This window comes from Moschus berezovskii, chromosome 19 (assembly GCF_049115385.1).
Source record: "Moschus berezovskii isolate FMDL1 chromosome 19, NW_MosBer_1.0, whole genome shotgun sequence".
NCBI lineage: Eukaryota > Metazoa > Chordata > Mammalia > Artiodactyla > Moschidae > Moschus > Moschus berezovskii.
In genome coordinates this window covers 5,653,241-5,675,033 of record NC_142478.1, presented here as the reverse complement: position 1 = coordinate 5,675,033, position 21,793 = coordinate 5,653,241, and the positions used below count along the sequence as shown (strand labels likewise).

Sequence of the window (21,793 nt, the reverse complement as noted above, 5' to 3'; positions counted from 1 at the left end):
AGTAAATATCTGCTGAACAAATGAACCAATCCAACAAGAGAGAAAAAAGTAACAGAATTGAGAAGACAAGTCAGAACAAATTAACCTAAGAATGGCATTACCATGTTGAACTCCCTCAGATTAATTCATTTTAAATTACTGGTCATTTACTAAACAGTCACCACTATACATCACACCAGACATCTGCAACACTTGAAGATATTACACTTGAATGAAGTAAAAAGGAAACACATCTATTGCCAAAACACTGGCAACACATTGCAGCAACATTTGTGACCAAGATTATCCTACTGAGTGACGTAAATCAGAAAGGCAAATATCCTATGATATCACTTATATGTAGAATCTAAAATATGACACAAATGAACTGATCTATGAAACAGACTCACAGACACAGAGAACAGACTTGGAGTTGCCAGTGAGGAGGGGGCCAGGTAACTGTTGGCATGGGAGTTTGGGATTAGCAGATGCAGATTATTATATATAGAAAGGATAAACAACAAGGTCCTACTGTGTAGCGCAGGGAACTATATTCAATATTCTGTGATAAAGCATAATGGAAAAGAATATGAAAAAAATATATATGTATAACTAAATCACTTTGCTGTGCAGCAGAAATTAACACTATAATTCAATTATACTTAATAAATTTTTAAAAAATTTTGGCAATGTGCTTCATACAAAATTCCATCATAGTTATAATGATAAGATCTTATATTAAGATTTTTTTTGGCTGTGCCAGGTCTTCATTGCAATGCATAGGCTTTCTCTAGTTGCAGGGCAGCAGCTTAGTTGCTCTGAGGCATATAGGATCTTAGTTCCCCCACCGGGAATCAAATCTACGTCCCTTGCATTGGAAGGTGGATTCTAAACCACAGGAACACCAAGGAAGTCCCTCACATTAAGATTTCTACCTGTTGGTAATTTTCCTTCTTGAAACTGCTCAGTGCTTCAGTATTACAACTGGCTCATCATCCAGATTATTAGAAGATTTAACTCTAGTTTATTTCCCTACTCAGCAGACATTTGAACAATTCCATATATATTACATACCAGCCATATGCAAGGTTAAAGAGACAAAGCAAGATTCTTGAACTGGGTATTCACAAACCACCTTGAAGTTGGATAAACACCAACTAAAACTTAGTTTTTCTTCTGTAGAAAAGTCCTAAAATGACCTCTGTTGTATTTGACCTCTGATGTATTCAACCGCTGGGGTATTTGCCACTTATTTTTTATGGAGAGCTGCATGATGACCCTTTATAACTCTGAGCAAGTAAACCAATAGATGTCTGCATGGATTTGTGACTGAACTTCAGAGCTTAGAAATGTTAGATAATTACCAAACAATATCAGGGTGGGAAAAAAGAGATGCTATTTTCTTTATACAGTTTAAGCATGTAAAATCTAATCTCAGTTTTATGAAGTAATATGCATATACACATTGAAAAACTTATGGAGAGCACTAACATAACCAGTTACCAGTGGTTAGCTCAAGGTGAAGGAATAAGAACTGACTCTTTAATTTCTTTTATATGCTGTAGTTTCTTTTCCAAAATTTCTACAGTTTAACATTTGTAATGAGAAAAATAAAGATTCTTTTCAAAAACTTATTTAGATCAATTAATTTTGAAGCTGTTTCTGTTGCTGTTTAAATTATTGAAATTAAATCTACAGATCACGTCCCTGTTAAATTTGTCTGGTTCTCATGACAGTTAACGTTATACTTCTGTAGGAAATAGAGAAGTAAAGCAAAAAGGCCACTTTGTGTTTGGTTTCTGTGGCATCTCTAGTTTCCTCTTCCTGAACTTGTCTGTTTTTTATCAGGCTGGCTACTGTCTCCTCCATTGCCTGCTCCTAGGAGTTTGTAAGAGAGAAGAACCCACCCTGTGGGTTTCCCAAGGACTAAAACCTATTATGCACTTAATGGACTTATTTCTTTGGTATAACTTTCCGCAAACAACAGAAAATATACCCGAGACCCCTGCTAGGACCCATAACACAAAAATGTTCATTTACAAACCATAATATGTAAGGCGATGACTCAGTCCTTGGAAGGTAATCATGGCCAACATCTGCCACAGGCACCTGTCGACCCGCGTGAGCAGCCAGGCCTCCTTTCTAGCAGGCGTGGTCCCCGTGCCTCCCCAGCCGGAACAGTGCCCGGGGCGTGTGCACAGTGCTTCTCTGACTCGGCCGCGCATCGGCCTCGACACAGGGCCCTCTGATGGATTCGTTACTGCCATGTCTTTGTGACAGGGAAATGTCTGCGGTCAGATGGAGTTACCCAAAGATGCACTTGACCTAACCCAGGGCTTGCTGACTCCAGACCCCAGTAAACCACACAGACCCAGTTCTGGCTGAAGATGAAGCAAGGTCACTTCCTTCACACAAGGTTCCCAGCTTAACAAGTGAGTTTCATGAAATCCATAAATAGATCCTTGCTTTTAAACTTAATGCATTCATTTAATGTCTTATTATCTAGATTCTAAAAATTAACATATGGAAGTAGTATCTTTCTTTTAAATCATTGTGTATCAAATATTTTTGAGTCATTGTGAGGGACCTCTAGGTCGATGCTTGCTTAAAAATTTATTTAGCTCACACATATCTCTATAACATTTCAGAAAGAGAAAAAAAAAGAGAGCCCTTTTTAGAATTAGGAACAAAACTTTTTCAAAGAAGGAAAAAGCAACATGATTCGGGGAGCTGAGAGCAGAGTAACCAGACACTAATGAGAACTTTGAACGCAACTAAAGGCTGAAGGTCAGCATCAGGGATATAAGAGACTGCTTTAAAATTCTTCAAAATTGAGTACTTATTTCATTAGTTTCATTTCTATAGAAATACATAATTTACTGCATCTTGGGTTATATACTCTATCTCAAGTAACTATGGCTGGAGAAACCTATCAAATACCGAGAAAGACACACACAGTTCATTTTTTAAAATATACCCTCTAGGTAATTTAGTATCCTGTAAACTTAATGGGGACACAAAACAGCACTTTTTTTTCTAAGGAGAGCAATACATTTGGCTGAAGGACTTTAACATTTTGTTGTGTTGCTCCTGAAAGCAGTCACACACAGAAGGGACAGCTGGGGGATAAAGAACACCCTTTCCAGACATGGATGAGTTCCCTGGCAGAAAGCTGATGGAAGTCACTTAAAATCTATTCATTTCCTAATGAACTAAGCCAATTGCTACAGATAATTCACATATCAATAATGGACTGAGATCATGACTGTCTCATAGGATAAATAAAAGCCTAGAACCATGTTTTTCCAATTTGGTAGCAGTTTTTATAAAACAGCACTCTAGACAAAATTTGAACAGTTTTAGTCATTTTAGTAAGCAGGTCCTCATTCATACAGTTTATATACGGCTGTTGTTCGGTCTCTAAATCCTGTCTGACTCTTTGCAACCTCATGGACTGCAGTACGCCAGGCTCCCCTGTCCTTCACTATTTCCTGGAGCTTGCTCAAACTCATATCCCTTGAGTCGATGATGCCATCCAACCATCTCATCCTCCGTCGTCCCCTTCTCCTCCTCCTGCCCTCAATCTTTCCCAGCATCAGGGTCTTTTCCAGTGAGTCAGCTCTTCACATCAGGTGACCAAAGTACTGGAGCTTCAGCTTCAGCATCAGTCCTTCCAGTGAATATTCACTGGATGGTTTACATATAATCGAGTCAGAATGGACTCAGTTCTAACCAGTGATAGAAGGACCACCACCAGACCAAGACTGACCCTTAATGAAGGATCCTAGGACCTTACTGCAGCTCTCAAATTTAACCAAAACCCTTCCTGCTGGGTCTCATCCATGGGCCACTCCAGGTAGGTCTTGGTGTTCATGATCTTCCGCAGCTTACAGAAGCGCTGGGGAATGGCCTTCTTGTCAATGGGCTCCAGCAGAATCAGAATGGCAGCATCATCGTTCTCATCAAATAGACGGAAATGGGAGAAGTCCAGCTCATACTTGCACCATTCGCTCTTCACAAAGTTCTCCGAAAGCACAAAGATGGTTTTGTGACTCTTTTCAATGGAGTCAATGATGTTGTCGATAATCCACTTGCCAGGAATGAAGTCTCGCTTATGAAGACACAGGTTAAAGGGAGGGTTGAAGTGCTCCAGCTCCTGGACCATGAGGTTCTCCACCCAGTAGGAATCCCGCTCACTGTAGGACACAAAGGCGTCGTAGCAGATGTCCCTGCGGGGAGCCTTCCTGGGCTTCCTCTTGGCCTGGAGCCAGGCCCACATCATCTTCATGTACCACAGGCCGTGGAAACGGTGACACAGCACCCCCGTGAGCAGGAGCAACAGGAAGAGGGCACAGCACATGGCAGACACCACGGCCGCCCTGTGGCACTCAGAAAGGGAGAGCCGGGCGTCCTGCACCCGCTGGCCCCGCACGTGGGAGGGGGAGTCACAGTGGTAGTCATCCGGCCAGTCGGGCAGGACACAGGCCAGCACCTGCTGTCCCTGCATAAAGGACAGGAAGTCACAGGAGCAAATGAAGTTGTTGCCACCGGCCTCCAAAGTCTTCAGTTGTTGAAAAGAATCAAGTTGTTCCTTCGAGAAAGCATTTATTATATTTCTGCTAATTCTCATAACAGATAACACGGGTAAGAAGGAGGCATCTGGTAGAGTCTTCAACTTATTTCTGGAAATATAAAGTTCTTTGAGTTGTGGCAAAATCAAAGAAAATGAATCGAGATTGTTATTGCTAACATCTAAAATTTCCAGGGTCTGGGGAAGGCACTGGGTTAAACTGTGTATCCTCGTGCTGGATAAGTTCAACTGTTTCATTTTTCCTGGCCACTGACAAGTTTCAGGCATTGAGAGAAAGTTATTCTTACTGATATCAAGGTTATTCAGATTTTTCAGAGTAAGCAAAAGTTCTCCAGTTTTTTCTAGTGATTTCAAACGATTCTGCCTTAAAACCAAGGTTTGAAGGAAGGGCCAGGCATGCTCACAGGCTGAGTTTTTCAAGGTTTCTTCAGACATTAAGTTTTCACTGAGATCCAAATATTCTAATGATTTTAAATGTTGTGAAAGTAAACAAGGAACGAGAAAAACCTTACTGTTTTCTATTGTGACTCTTTTAACTTTGCCTGTGAGTGAATATATACTACTCAGATCATGAAATAAGAAAAACTGTGGAATATGCAACTTCCGTATTGTTAACGTCTCCACGTTACCTAGGTATCTAATTCTGGCCAAAGTCAGTGCACTGAAATCGCCAATTCCATCATGGGTACAGTCATCAAACTCTACTTCTAAGATCCCAGAAACATAGTTAAACAGTTTGACAGCTTCAACAAAACTTCCATCGGTGAATTGCACATTTCTAAATATAAGCTTTTTAACTGATGTATTCATTTCACTGATGGATGCTTCTGAAAAATGGAAAGTGTGCAAATTAGTATCTCTCAGTTCTAAATAATCTAAGGAACTTACAATATCTACAAGAATGTCCAGGAGTAAAACAGGCTGCTTCAGATGAAGAATCAGATGGCTAATGTTCTGGATTGACTTTAAACTCTTTGGCGCGTATATCTGCAGATTTTGAGCACTGATCTCAAGCTCCTCAAGAAAAGTCAGTCCAGTGAAATCCTTTTCATGAATCTCAGTGAAGCTGTTACTATTTCCTACTTTCAGGGTCCGCAGATTTGGGAGATGAGAAAAAAGAGATGTCTCCCCAAGTGTCTTGTATAAATTTCCCAGTAAGTTTAAGAATTTCAAGACATAAAGGGACCTAAACCAGGAGGATGATAAGTTAGATAAGCGATTATAGGATAAGTCCAAATATTGAAGATTCCTCAGGTGAAAAAAAGAATCTTCCTCCACTGTGTGAATTTCATTGGCCGCCAGCCTCAGAGTCTTCAGGTTCACACACCTCTGCAGGTCTCTGTTGCCGACATAGGTGATCTCGTTGTTGGACAGGTCAAGGCTTTTCACACCTGCCGTGAGACCAGAGGGGATGGAGCTTAAGGATCTGGAATGGCCATCGCAGACACCAGTTGGGTCACAAGACAGAGAAAAAGCCTGACCAGAGGCTCCTTCCGTGGACAGGCTGATTACAGCCCAGGCCCACGCTGTCCACAAAGCACACAGCATTGTCCAGTGATTTGACCTACAAAGAAAAGAGGTTCAAATGAATGACTGTGTTTGACATCATGGCTTAATTGCAGTTCTTGAGAAATGTTCTGTAAGACATAAAACATGGGACTTCCCCAGGTCCAGGGGTTAAGAAGCCACCTGCCAATGCAGGGGACTCAGCTGCACCATAGCTACTGAGCCCATGTGCTGCAAGTACCGAAGCCCATGCACCTAGGACCCACGCTCCACAACAATAGAAGCCCACATGCAGCAACAAAGCCCAAGCCAGCCATAAATGAACAAGATATAACACACACTCGCACACACATTAGCTCAGTTCACTTCAGTCACTCAGTCATGTCCGACTCTTTGCGACCCCATGGACTGCAGCACACCAGGCCTCCCTGTTCATCACCAACTCCTGGAGTTTACGAAAACTCATGTCCACTGAGTCAGTGATGCCATCCAACCATCTCATCCTCTGTCATCCCCTTCCCCTCCCGCCTTCAATCTTTCCCAGCATCAGGGTCTTTTCAAATGAGTCAGGTCTTCGTATCAGGTGGCCAAAGTACTGGAGTTTCAGCTTCAGCATCAGTCCTCCCAATGAATATTCAGGACTGATCTCCTTTAGGATGGACTGATTCGATCTCCTTGCAGTCCAAGGGACTCTCAAGAGTCTTCTCCAACACCACAGTTCAAAAGCATCAATTCCTCACACACACATATACACCAAGAAATAACCAAGAGGGAAATGGAATGTATGAATAGGATAAAAAATGAATTCCTTAACACCTCCAACCACACTAACACAGATAGACCACCACTGAACAATGACATAAAAAGCACAGCACCACCTGGGAATACGGAGCAGGACCAATCATGGATTGAAAAATAAGCAATGAATGATAGAGGATGAAAAGCTAGCAGTTTAAGAAAAGGGCTAGGCTTAACCAAGTGGACTTAGAACATCTTATCTGTACCCTTCAGATCTTCCACTAGAACACACCTCTTGTCTGATCTGATGCCCCCAAGAGTTAGAGGTCTCACAAAGCCAAACCACAGCTCTCTCTGACCACCTTTCACTAGAAGCAGCTCCAGGAAGAGTGTGCTCTTTAACCAAAAGAAAAAGTTCCATGCTTGTCAACCTGTTTTGCACTTATGACTAGCAGACAGGAGGGATGCTGAGAATCCCAGGCAGAGAAAGGGGGTTTGTTGGGTTGAGGGACAATCAGACCATCAGAACTTTCTCTTCCTGAGAAACTAAGTGCAGGAAACAGTGTTTGACTCAGTGTGCGTATGTGTGTGTGCGTGTGTGCGCTCTCTCAGTCATGTCTGACTCTTTGCAACCCCATGTCCTGTAGTTCACCAGGCTCCTCTGTCCACGAAATTCTCCAGGCAAGAATACTGGAGTGGGTTGGCATTTCCTCCTCCAGGGGATCTTTCTGACCCAGGGATCAAACCCATGTCTCTTATGTCCCTGCATTGCAGGAGGATTCTTTACCCGCTGAATCACTGAGGCAGATGTTTGACTCAGTACATTTTTCAAAAGATCATTTTGGGGAAGCAACAATACTACCTTTGCCAATACTCACACGTCCATCTAAGGGTGAGTGTGCCCCCTCAGGGCTCTCTATTCGGATCCGAGGTCTACGCATCTGGCTTTGTACAGGTAACATTAAATATATGACACATCTTCATATCCAGAAGAGCAAGGCCTTCCTCCTTGTTCTTCTTTAAGTGAGCCTTGGTTAGTCCTGGCCCTCTGTATATTCTTATAAACTACAGAATTAGCTTAGCAGTTTCAAAAATAAAATCCATTGATTTTAATTGACAATGCCATGAATCTATAGATAATTTGGGAATTATTGACATCATTACAATATTGAAGCTCTCAATTCATCAGCATGATATATTTCTATTTATTTTGGTCTTCTTTATCACAATAATACCTTATGATTTTCCATATAGAGGTCTTGAGCATATTTTTGTGATATTTATTCCTAGGCATTTGATACTTTTGAAGTTTTGAAAATAGTGTTACTTATATATGGCATATACTTATAGATACAGAGAGAGAAATTCAATTCAATTTTACATATTTACCATGCATTGAGCAACCTTACAAAACTAATTCGGCAATCTTCACAGTTTATAAATTCCTGTTTATTTGCTACATACACAATCATATCATCCAGGTATAATGATCATTTTATTTCCTTTTTTCAATCCTTATACTTTATTCTGTTTATTAGTAAATGCTGAATTTTATCAAATTCTTTTTTTCTTCCTATAACTATTGAGATAATAACATTTCCTTCTTTACTTTGTTAATAAATATTGGTGACTACATGGATAAACTTCAGTGTTAAAGCAACCTTGCATTTTTAAAATAAACCCACATTTGTCTGGATGTATTATCCTTTTTACATATTGCTGGATTTTATTTATAATATTTTGTTTAGAATTTCTGAATCTATACTCAGAAATAAAATTGCCCTTTAAATTTCCTTCCTCCTAATGCTGTTGTTGTTGTTAAATACATTAACTTAAGTTACAGAATGATTCAGATTTTCTTTTTATTCTTTCCTCAGTTATGTTTTTCAAGGAATTTATCATATTTTCTCCTAATTTGTTAAGTTTACTGACATAGGTACTTATATCCTCTTATTATTCTAATGTCTAAAGGACCTCTATTCTATTCCTTAGATGAGTTATTCATGCCTGCTTTCTTTCTCGATTGTCTTGCCAGAGGTTTATCATCTTTATTAGCATTTTCACAAAACCAACCTTTCAATCGACAGAGCCTCGATTTTCTACTTCTATATTACTATTTCCTTCCTTCTGCTTTCTCTGGATTTATTTTAATGTTTTCATTTGAATTTCCCTAGATAGATGTTTCCTTATTAATTTTCAGCCACTCTTCACTTCTAACATATCCATTTCAGGTCATGAATTTTCATCTAAGCACTAGTTTAGCTGTATCATCCATGTCTCTTTCTACTCTGCTCTTTCCATACTTTGGTCTCTTCAAGTTTCATTCTAAATATTTTCTTCTGATCTATTTTCTAGTTTATTTTTTTTCTTCAACTATGTTGAATTTACTGCTAAATCCATCCACTGATTTTAAATGTTTTTATTATTACAGTTTTAATCTATATGATTTCTATTTGGTTCCTTTTCACATCTGCTATGTCATTGTCATAGTTTCAAATACTCTGCCAAAACTTTCAGCCTTGTCTTTTATCACTGTGAACACAGTACCACAGTCTGACAAGTTGCAGAGCGCTTTTGACAGCCTTAGAAGACAGGGACTTGAGTGTTAAGGTCTGGGGCAGTCACGGATTGGATAGGAAAGACCAAGTCAGAGGAAGAGAAGTCCTCACAGAGGCTCCATCACAGCTCTGATTTATCCGGATGGCTCAGGCAGCCTCGATCTCTGAATAAGGTCCAAGATCATTTCTGGAATGCTAGTGCTCATGGGTACCTAGCACGAAGTAGCAAAGGAAAATTTGCTTCAGAAGAAGACAGCATCGTTCTAGGCCTCAGATGTCATTCTGCAAACAATTTTTCAGATACAATATCCAGTATAAAACAAAAAACAACCATGCACTAACGGAAGCAAGGTAATAAGCACAAGAAGAATAGAAACAGCAGACAATAGACACTAACCCACAGAGGCCATAGATCCAGCACTGTCCCCACCTCTAACACTAACAGAGTTAGGATGAGATGGCTATTACTGTTTGGGCCTGTGTCTATCCCATTGTCTTCCTGCTTAGTCAGTTGCTGGAAGAAAAATCCTTAGTAGAATTGTACTGAGCAACCAAAATTTACTTGATTTTGTCCACTGTGTAAGACAGTGCACAAATCTTAAGGAATCTATACCAATTCCTTTTATTATACTAAGATTTAGGGTCAAATATGCCCATTTTAAACTTTTTCCTAGCTGCTTTTCTCTTTAAAAGGTGAAATGTATACAAGTAGAGATCTTGGGCGCTTTCATATAAATATCATATGACACCTATTCCATGATCAGTTTTCAACAAATAAAAATTATTGATGATGCTAAAACTATGGTTAACCACTCGATACTTAAGGTCAGAATTACTTGCCTCTCCTCACATTTCCTCAATACATTATAGCAGGGGGCAGAGAACTCTTCAGTGTAAGACACCAGGAAAGGGAAGGGATGCTCAAGTTAGATGGAGTGGAGTCACATCGAATGAAGGTTGTGGATCTGCACAAAGTATAAAAATCATGTGTTTAAAGAATTCAGAAAGTTGCCAGAGTGATGAGGAATTATTGGTCCCAGACTTAGGATAGGATGGGAGTCTAGAAGTAAGCCTGGTGTTAGAGGTGACCTAGCTGAGAGGAAGCTGAAGCCCTGTGGCTCAGTGTGAAAGCTGGACCAGACTTCTGCTCCAGGTCAAGGGCTGAGATGCTGAGGTGAAGCCGGACTGGAGAGGGACAGACTCATGGCCTGACCCTGGCAGAGGAGTGCAAGTGGGCTCTCCATAAAGCCAGGCACAGGGAAGAGGCTACACCTTCTGAGAACAGGGCCCTCACAAATCTCTGCCCTCTGACCCTCGGTCTCCACCTGGCTAGAAGCTAGCTTCTTAGAAACCTCCCATAAGGTCTGCCACAAACGCTGGTATGGATCCAAATATTAAAAGATATCAGTTGAGTTGCCCATGAACTGCAGCACGCCATGCCTCCCTGTCCATCACCAACTCCCGAAGTTTACTCAAACTCATGTCCATTGAGTCGGTGATGCCATCCAACCATTGCATCCTCTGTCGTCTGCTTTTCCTCCTGCCTTCAATCTTTCCCAGCATCAGGGTCTTTTCAAATAACTAAGAATTTTTCAGAACTAAATAAAAATGTAAGTTCACAAATTATAAATGTATATTAAATCGCAAACAAAAAAAAAGAATAGAAATTTCTCATCTAGCCTCAAAACAATGGAATAATAGCCCCAAAGGGCTGAGAAAACATACCTGTTAGTCTAGACATTTATATCCATTTATATAATCATCCAAGAGTAAAGCTAAGACATTTTCAGACAGTCAAGACCTAAAAAAGAATTTTATGTATAGACCGTTGTTGAAAGAAGTACCCAAATATATATGTTCCTTAGCAACATGGAAAATAAACCTGGTAAGAATAGGCAACAAGAGGCAACAACTGAATTTTTTTAGCATAACAATAGATAAGGAAGAAGACAGCACTCAGAAACTCAGACACGCCTCTGCTGTATGAGGACACAGTGATGTAAATATGATATTGTGGAGATAAAAACAAAATTTTTGACAGGCAATTTCCAGAAAGATATTCATCAAGAGGTTACACCAAGATGCCACATATAATTAATTATGCTCAATCACCAAAATCAAAACAAGATATTTAACCAATCAAGTCAAATCCTTAAGTAACACAATGAAAAAAAATTAACTGACAGCTTAGAAACTTCCAAAACAAGTTGTCAACTTCAGGCAATGTTTGTAAAATGCGTTCACTACAAAAAGTTTAAAGATACAAAGGTTTCCTGCTCAGAAGAGGAAGAAACAAAATATTGGTGAATAAGTCATTTTGAAATAGGATATCTGCCTTTTTTTTTTTTTTTTTTGGTCTCTACTTTCAAGTCAGGCCATCCTGCCACCCAGTTGCTTTTTGCCGAAGATCTGAGTTAGCAACATTACAGGCAGTGCAGACGAGACCTTCTACAAGATTACAAGCATCTCACCCACCTGAACTGCTCACACCCGGAACAATTTCTGTCTCTTCTCCCAGATTTTTTACCCCCCAAACAGGAAAAATATTTTCCTGCCTGGCATCGAAGTTCTCAACACAAGTTCTCATTTATAGAAGGTGAAAGGGCGTGAAGCCCACCTCGGGGACAGAGGCCAGGCTCGGGGCGCCGGGAGTCCTGGGCAGATCCCAGTCCTGACCCTGTCCCACTTCTGAGCCCTGGTGGGAAATCCCAGCCCTGGAAGCCGGGTCCCCGCGGTGAGCAGTGAGCGCAGACGCGCCTGGCAGCCCGGACAGCTTCCACCCGAGCCGCACCACAGCCGCTCCGAGTGAAGGAGGCGGCAGCGGCCGGGGCATGCACAGCGGCCGGCGGGACGGCGGCCCTTCGGGGAACCTTGGCCGCCCGCCCCTCGCCTCCCGGAACGCGGCCGCCCCCAGCGCGAAGCCCCGCTAGGAGGCTGGAGGGCCCTGCGCTCCGCCGCGGCCGGCGGACACCCGGACTCCGAGGGCTGGGCGAACCCCGGCCGCGCCCCCGGCCCTTTCCGGGCGGCCGCCGCTCCTCCCCGGGACAGCGCGGGCCGGGCGGCGGCAGCGTCGCGGCCTCGGGGCCCAGTGCCCCACTCTGCCCGGGTGCCGCCGACCGGGAGGCGGGGATGCCCGGCGCCCGCGTCCGCGCTCAGCCACCCTGGGGCCCTGCCTGCCTGGCCACCCGCCCGGCCCGGGGAAGGCTGCGGAGCGGGGATGCCCGCGGATCCTAATTCCTGCCCGACGTACCTGGGGACTCGCGCGGCCGCAGCCAGGCAGCGCCTTCCACAGCCTGCGGCCGGGAGCGGCCCCGGAAGCGCGCGCGGGACGGTGTGCGCCGCCGGCGCCCCTCCTCGCCCCTCCTCGCGGGTGCGGGGCCGCCGTTCCGCGGAGCGCGCGGGACACCCGCGGCCCAGCGCGCCGCCGCGCTTCCCCGCGGGCTCCGGCGGGGACCGTGCCCGGGTGCTGCCCGGGTCGGAGGAGGGCGCTGGGGCCCGGGTTGCGGGGAGACGCTTCAAGCCTTCGTGTGGGATTCCCCCACCACACACATTTCGAAACCAACGAGAAGGCTTATTACCCAACCAGTATTTTCCTGAAGCCTCGATCACCCAAAGCCTCTTATTACCCTGAAACACTCGGCCTTTAAACTCCACCTCTCCACTCTTCTGCACCCTTGGATGCCCAAATTCAGGCTCACCCCTGCCCCTACGCCCTTTTCAACACTATTTCCCCGTCAGCATATCTACACGGTCCACTTCCACTCGCAAGTTTACGCTCTCCTGTATTAAAATAACTCATCAGTCACTATCCAAACCAACCCAGTAAGATTTTGCCTGAAGAGCAGATAAGGACGACACGGAGTTTAAACATTTCAGTCCCGTGGTGGTCCCTTTGTGGTGCGCTGACTGTCCGTCTGTAGCTGCCTGCCACCTGCCATCCCTGCTCTTACGGTGAAAAGATGTGTACTCCCACTTGGGTCTGCGATTTTGAACCTAAGCCCTTCCTTTGTGCATTTCCATCCTTGTTTCTCAAAGTGGGTAATTCCCAAAGCAAACAGCCTGGTTTGGCTTTCTTCTTTGCCACAGAAACTAGTGAAGCATGTCTGTAAGGAAAACGAACTACCTTAATAGTCACAAACCACATTTTATTTTCATAATTACATTTGACCTTCCTAAATTGAGATCAGAGGCTGAATACGCCTTCTTTTTCCTCTTTGACACAGGAGGAAATGCCATGCAAATTCTAAGTGGCAGAAATGAGATATGAAACCAGAATTTTACCCGAAACCAAGGTTTCTTTCTGTTACCCTATTCTACATGCCTGCTGCTAAGTCGCTTCCGTCGTGTCCGACTGTGCAAACCCATAGACGGTAGCCCACCAGGCTCCCACGTCCCTGGGATTCTCCAGGAAAGAACAGTGGAGTGGGTTGCCATTTCCTTCTCCAATGCATGAAAGTGAAAAGAGACATTGAAGTCACTCAGTCGTGTCAGACTCTTCGAGACCCCATGGACTGCAGCCTACCAGGCTCCTCTGCCCATGGGATTTTCCAGGCAAGAGTACTGGAGTGGGTTGCCATTGCCTTCTCTGATTCTACATACCTGCTGCTGCTGCTGCTGCTGCTAAGTCACTTCAGTCGTGTCCGACTCTGTGTGACCCCATAGACGGCAGCCCACCAGGCTCCGCCGTCCCTGGGATTCTCCAGGCAAGAACACTGGAGTGGGTTGCCATTTCCTTCTCCAATGTGTGAAAGTGAAAAGTGATAGTGAAGTCACTCAGTCGTGTCCGACCCTTAGCGACCCCACGGACTGCAGCCTACCAGGCTCCTCCGTCCATGGGATTTTCTAGGCAAGAGTACTGGAGTGGCTTGCCATTGCCTTCTCCATTCTACATGCCTGCTGCTGCTGCTGCTGCTGCTGCTGCTAAGTCACTTCAGTCGTGTCCGACTCTGTGTGACCCCAACCTAGTCCTCATTAAAGGCTCCAATCTCAGGCAAACTTAATCTACAGGCATGAACGTGAACTTGAGAGGGTGGAATCTGGCTTTCTGTACAGTTTACTGATTACCTGTGGACTTTTCTCCGCATTCCTGACCATCCTGGCTCTCCAGTTGTCGGAAAGACTTCCTTCTTATTACTTCAAAATCCTTCCTCTCTTCCTCATAATTTCTCAAGTGGATCCTTGGGAAAACTTCTTTCCAATTTTTTTGCCCTGAAACTAAAACCCCTGTTCTTTCTCTGTGAATCTTTTCTAGTAGAGCTGCCTAGATTGGCTGATGTTATTGCTTTGTAATCCCAAAGTCGATTAGAGTATTCTGACAAAGTCAGGTAAAAACCATGTATTTACCCACAACGTATTACCAGTGTCATCTCCTTGCAATGAAGATTTCTCTTACACTCTCCTCAAAACTGCACGTTCTACTCTGGCGTGTTCAGTTCTTCACGTTTTCAAAGCATTTTCATATGAATCTTTTCACTTGAGTCTCCCAATAGCAGGTGAAATAAATAGTTTTGATATTATAACACCTTTCAGTTCAAGTGATTAAAGAATTTGACTCAAGTCATATGGCTCACAGCCAAGTGGCAAAACCCAGGTTAGAGTCCAAAATACCTTAGCTTCTTTTTGGTACGATATCGCACCTTCTCTAATTCAAAACTTATTTAACCACAAAACTTGTTTTTTTAAAAAAGAAAATGAACACAATATGAAAATGTATTCACTTAAATATAACTTTCATGGTATCCATATTTTTGATAATCTGACTGAAATTCTAAAATGAAGTTATCAAAAAACACAGTCTGTGTCTTATTCACATAAAATATTTTGTACTAGTTAAAGAAAATAATAAAAAATAACATCCATCAAAAATCACTTAATTAAAATCTGCTGTAATCTTTGCACTAATTAATATACAGATATTTGTATGCAAACAATCATTCTTCAAAAATTTTCTACTTTGAACAATGTCAATAACATCTGTAATTTTTGAAGGATAGAATTTAATAGTCCCTATGTAAAATGAATATAATCAGAGTGATTATATTCTTTGCAGCTAAAGATGGAGAAGCTCTATACAGTCAGCAAAAACAAGACCAGCAGCGGACTGCAGATTCAGACTTAAATTGAAGAAAGTAGGGAAAACCACTAGCAATTCGGGTATGTGTGCTGGTGGTTCAGTCATGCCCGGCTCTTGCAACCCAATGGACTGCGGCCCGCCAGGCTCCTCTGTCCATGAGATACTGGAGTGGGTAGTCATTCCTCCTCCAGGAGATCTTCCAGACCCAGGGATCGAACCTGGTTCTCCTGACTACAGGCAGATTCTTTACTCACTGAGCTACCAGGGAAAGACTTAAAAATCCCTTCTGAATATACAGTGGAAGTGACAAATAGATTCAAGGGATTAGCTCTGATAAACAGAGTGCCTGAAGAGCTATGGATTGAGGTTCCTGACACTGTGCAGGAGAAAGTGATTAAAACCATCCCCAAGAAAAAGAAATGCAAAAAAGCAAAATGATTGTCTGACGAGGCCTTACAAATAGCTGAGAAAAGAAGAAAAGGGGAAGACAAGGGAAAAGGGGAAAGTTACACCCAATTGAAGGCAAAGTTCCAAAGAATAGCAAGGAGAGATAAGAAAGCCTTCCTCAGTGATCAATGCAAAGAAACAGAGGAAAGCAATAGAATGGGAAAGACTAGAGATCGCGTTAAGAAAATTAGAGATACCAAGGGAACATTTCATGCAAAGATGGGCACAATAAAGGACAGAAACAGTATGGACCCAATAGAAGCAGAAGATATTAAGAAGTGGTGGCAAGAATACACAGAAGATCTATACAAAAGAGATATTAATGACCCAGATAACCATGTGGTGTGATCACTCACCTAGAGCTAGACGTCCTGGAGTGTGAAGTCAAGTGGGCCTTAGGAAGCATCACTACGAACAAAGCTAGTGAAGGTGATGGAATTCCAGTTGACCTATTTCAAATACTGAAAGATGATGCTGTGAAAGTGCTACACTCAATATGCCAGCAAATTTGGAAAACTCAGCAGTGGCCACAGGACTGGAAGAGGTCAGTTTTCATTCAAATTCCAAAGAAAGGCAATGCCAAAAAATGTTCAAACTACCACACAATTGCACTCATTTCACACACTAGCAAAGTAATGCTCAAAATTCTCCATGCCAGGCTTCAACAGTACATGAACCAAGAACTTCTAGATGTTCAGGCTGGATTTAAAAAAGGCAAAGGAACCGGAGATCCAACTGCCAACATCCGTTGTATCATAGAAAAAGCAAGAGAATTCCAGAAAAAACATCTACTTCTGCATCATTGACTACACTGAAGTCTTTGACTGTGTGGATCACAACTGTGGAAAATTCTGAAAGAGATGGGAATACCAGACCACCTGACCTGCATCATGAGAAACCTGTATGCAGGTCAGGAAGCAGCAGGTAGAACCAGACATGGAACAATGGACCGGTTCCATAACAGGAAAGGAGTACGCCAAGGCTGTATATTGTCACCCTGCTTATTTAACTTATATGCAGAGTACATCATGTGAAACGCTGGGCTGGATGAGGCACAAGCTGGAATCAAGATTGCTGGGAGAAATATCAACAGCCTCAGATATGCAGATGATTGCACCCTAATGGCAGAGAGTGAAAAGGAACCAAACAGCATCTTGATGAAGGTGAGAGAGGAGAGTGAAAAAGCTGACTTAAAACTCAACTTTCAAAAAACTAAGATCACGGCATCCGGATCCATCACTTCATGGCAAATAGGAGGTGAAAATATGGAAGCAGTGACAGACTTCCCTTCTTGGGCTCTGAAATCACTGCAGATGGTGAGTGCAGCCATGAAGTTAGAAGACAATTGCTTCTTGGCAGGAAAGCTATGACAAACCTAGACAGTGTATTAAAAAGTAAAGACATCACTTTGCTGACAAAGGTCATAGTCAAAGCTATGGTCATTCTAGTGGTCATGTACGGATGTGAGAGTTGGACCATAAAGAAGGCAGAGCGCCGAAGAATTGATGCTTTCAAACTATGGTGTTGGAGAAGACTCTTGAGAGTCCCTTGGACTGCAAGGAGATCCAACCAATCCATCCTAAAGGAGATCAACCTTGAACACTCATTGGAAGGACCAATGCTGAAGTAGAAGCTTCAATACATTGCCCACCTGATACAAAGAGCAAACTCATTGGAAAAGATCCTAAAGCTGGGAAAGATTGAAGGCAAAAGGAGAAGAGGGCAACAGAGTACAGATGGTTGGATGACACCACTGATTCAATGGACATGAACTTGGGTAAACTCCAGGAGATGGCGAGGGATAGGGAGGCCTGACGTGCTGCAGTCCATAGGGTCACAAAGAGTCGGACATAACTTGGCAACTGAAAAACAACATTGCTAACATCTAATATGCCTAGTGTCTGGGAAACACTGGGTATTAGATTCTACTTAATATTTGCATTGGATAAATTTTCTGGCCACTGATAAAATTTAAGCGAAGAACCAAGTGGACACTGACCAAATTCAATGTTAAGTTTTTCTAAAGTAAGTAACATTCTTCAAAGTTTATATATTATGTTGTCTTAAATGCAAAGTATGTAGGTAGCATGAGGCATCCTTTCAACTGTTTCAATTATTCTCCAAACATCAAATTTTCACTGAGATCCAAATATCCTGTGGATTTTAAATATTGTGAAGGAAGATATGGCATTGAGCAGACTTTGGCACTTGCAACCGTGAATATCTTTAGTTAATATAAAAAACCGTGTCTTTAAAGTTCTGTCATGGTAAAAAATTCTCATAGCTAAACTGTCATTATTACAGTTTCTATTCAGCCTGGTCTGATCATGGAATTTCAGATATCTGAAAATTCCATTTTCCTGAAGTACAGTCTTCCAGTTCTACATCCTCTAAACAGATTTTCAAATCATCTTGTTTAATAACTACAACTTCTTTTATTATTAGTTTTTTCATGGGCCTGAATGTAAGATTCTCTTCTGTTACCTATGATCTCATATGAAGAGCAATATTTCTCACTTTTAAACATTTTGGAAACTTGAAAGATTTACCAAAACCTTCAGAATAAAACTGACCTCTTCATATGTGGTCAAAAGGTACAAATTCTCAGTTATCAGATACATAAATTCTGGGAATGTAATGTTCAGCATGGTGACTATAATAATACTGTTATTATAACTTTGAAAGTCGCTAAGAGAATAAGTCTTAAAAGTTCTCAACACAAGAAAAAATGGTAACTGAAGTGATGGATGTTATTAACATGCTGGCTATTATGTAAAAAGGTTGTAATAATTATTTCACAATACATACATATATCAAATTATTAATAATAATAATATCAAGATTATTGTTGTTGTATTATTAAACTAATACAATATTACATGTCAATCATATCTCAGTAAACTGAGAGGCGGGACACATTGAGATACCGCTCACTGTGCTGTTGCCAGTTGTGTCTGACGCTTTGGCGACCCCGTGGACTGTAGTCCCGCAGGCTCCTCTGTCCATGGGATTCTCCAGGCAAGAATACTGGAGTGGGTTGCCATTTCCTTCTCCAAGAGATCTTCCTGACCCAGATATCAAACCTGCCTCTCCCGCATTGACAGGCAGCTTCTTTACCACTGAGCCACAAGGGAAGCCCACGTGCTCGCTAGAATGGCTAAAACAATAAAGACCGAGAACACCGAGTGCTGGTTAGGATATAGAACGAAAATTTCCATGCACTGCTGCTGGCAGTGCAGAATGATACTCCAGGAAAGTCTGACAGTTTCTTGTAAAGTTATATTAACACCTTATCAATGACTCAGTAATCTCAATCCTGGGTATTTACCCACGAGAAATGAAAAATAAGTCCACAAAAAAGCATGCACTTTATTCAGAGCTAGAAACAACCCAAATAGCTATCAACTCATGAATAGATTAATTGTTATATATCTATACCATAGACTACTACTCAGCAATAAAAAGATAGAGGTACTGAAATATACAAGAACTGTATGATCTGAAAAGAATGATACCAAGTGAAAGAAATCAGACACGAGCAAATCCATAGTATGGAATCCATTCATGTGAAATTCTACACGAAGCAAAGTCATGACAGAGAGCAGAGATAGCAGAGACCGGGTGGGGAAGAGGGCTGACTCTAAGGGTCACAAAGGGACTTCAGGATGCAATGGAAATGCTCGGTATCATGATTGTGACAGTGGCTGCATGGCTGTGTGTCTTTGTCAAGTTCATCAAACTGTGCTTTTTAGATTGATAAATTTGATTATATATAAATTATCTCAATAAAGCTGACTTTAAATAATCCTTTTCTCTCCAGAGCAAAGAATGGGTATATCAGGCCTCCAAAATAGAGGACCATTTGTCTGCTTTTTATAGAAGGAAGGAGAAAACACCTAATTTCTCCAGCAGGCCATTCTGCCTTGCTTATAAAACATCTACTTTCACCTTAATAAGTTTACATTAATTTCTCACTTACAAGAGATCTGACTAATATATTCAGATGGCTTTATCCTTTCTGGAATGCTCATTTTCTACTTTCTGTCTTGCCAATACTACTCTATGCATAGTCAGAGCAATTCATCACCCAAATTTTAAAAAATCCATTCCAGGACTAGACTGATTGGGCTACAATGATTCCAGAAATTAATATATTCCTAGACCATTCCTGATGGCCTAAATGTTCATTCTTTAAAAAATAAAAGAAAGAAAGGAGGGAAGAAAGAAAAGAAAGAAAGACAAAAGTTCTCAGAGTAAAACTGACTATTTCATCTGTTAGTCCAAGTGACTGATCTACATGGATTTCAAACTTGTTGGTATATATTTCTAAGGATCAGAAGCATCAACCTTAAGTTAATTCAGAACATAAAGCCCATAAAAGTTTGTATTTCTTTTTAGTTTAAAGAATGTGTAAGTATTTCAGGAATCTACAACTTGGAAAGATGAAAAAAGAGGGAAAGAGACTTTTCTTCAAGTTCTCTGATGCACTATCCCAGATGCAAAGGGCCAAACCACGAAGATGACATATGAGGTCAGTTGTTATGAGTTAGATTCAAATAGACAAGAATCTTCACCTGTTGCAAGACATGTACTAGGCGACAGACGAGGAGATTTCAGATTCGCGTAGAGCAGCTGGTTGTGGCTGAATGTGTCTTTCGTGAGGGCACGGCCTCTGCACTCGTCTTTACAGTGGCCTCGCCAGCCCTAAGAGTGCAGGAGGCGCTAATCAGCTATTGCTTGTTGAGTAATGGGTTGATGAGCCTTTTCGGAGCGTTAGTTGGGTCTGGAGGAATGGAGAGTGGACGTTACAGACACAGCAAAACTGCAAGGGACAGAGTGTGACCAGTGCCTTCTTGCCCAACTTCCTATCCTTGCCACATGATAGCTGACCTTGTTTAAAAACAAGAATGAAGAAATGTTGGTGCATTCTTTCCAACCACAGAGTCAGAGGAAACCACTGGTGAGCAGCTGGTATCATTTTAATTCTGCATGGCCTCATCCATCAGGAAGAATATGAAAAGAAGGCAGAATTTTATCAATTTCCCAGTTCTTTGGAGTGCCAGGGGAAATATGTTGAAATATTTTAAGAATCAGATAGCTGCTAAATCCAACCTTGGGATGTGGCAGTCTGCATACAAGTCGCTGCCTTCCATGTGGATGGAAAAAATGAGCTCATGACAATGACTCAAACCCAGGGACATTACTGTGTGACTGCTGCCTTCTCTAGCTTCAGTCCTATTACAAAGCACAAACAGGGCTCAGTGTGTACCAATCATGGTCACAGACAAGAATATTGCCAGCTTCATAGTCTGTATCATTGGCCACCTCTCTATGAAGGAATTCACTAGTTATGTATGATGATGCAATGATTTCTTATATGTGTGTATCTTTCAAAGCCTGGAGGTTGCTGTCTTCTTGGACATTGTATGGACAGTCAGGTTTGACCCAGAAAGTTTCTGGATGCAAACTCTGGAAGACTTTAATTAGTATTTACATTAATATTTTGTGTTAAGGAATCTGTGAGTATCTGTTTTTTTCAAGACTTGTCACATTTTTTTTTAATTTGGCCTGTTAGAGTCAAGGTCAGGCTTGTAATTCCAACTTAAAATGTTTACTTCATTTATTGTGATTTTAAGCTGAAATTTTTCATTCTTTGTATAAACATGTATCGAAGTACTTGCCATACATTGAAACACTTAAGAGAGTTTACAGTTTATTATTCTTATAAGTGTATTAGTTATATAAGCATCACTTAAGAACTCAGGAAAGTTTTACTAAGTCAAACTAATACACTCAAAGAGAATATCAAATACATTACACTTATAAATGCTGCTAAAATTATTTAGGTTTAATTAGCAAAATTTGTAAATAGGATCAAACAAAAGCCAAAGTCCCTTTTAA

The 21,793-nt window shown here is 41.8% G+C and overlaps 1 protein-coding gene across 2 annotated transcripts; it reads right to left on the bottom strand.

Moving 5' to 3' along the window:
- Positions 1 to 2,573: 2,573 nt before the first annotated feature.
- TLR2 (toll like receptor 2) lies at positions 2,574 to 20,665 on the bottom strand. Of its 2 annotated transcripts, none has more exons than XM_055404841.2 (2): positions 20,467 to 20,665; positions 2,574 to 6,134 (listed from the first exon to the last, which is right to left on the bottom strand). In XM_055404841.2, the coding sequence occupies exons 1-2, from the start codon at positions 20,478 to 20,480 to the stop codon at positions 3,764 to 3,766; spliced, it is 2,385 nt and encodes a 794-aa protein (XP_055260816.2). In that variant the 5' UTR covers positions 20,481 to 20,665; the 3' UTR covers positions 2,574 to 3,763. The 2 variants fall into 2 exon arrangements, with proteins under 2 accessions (XP_055260816.2, XP_055260817.2); XM_055404842.2 differs by lacking the exon at positions 20,467 to 20,665 and adding an exon at positions 12,623 to 12,959.
- Positions 20,666 to 21,793: the final 1,128 nt, after the last annotated feature.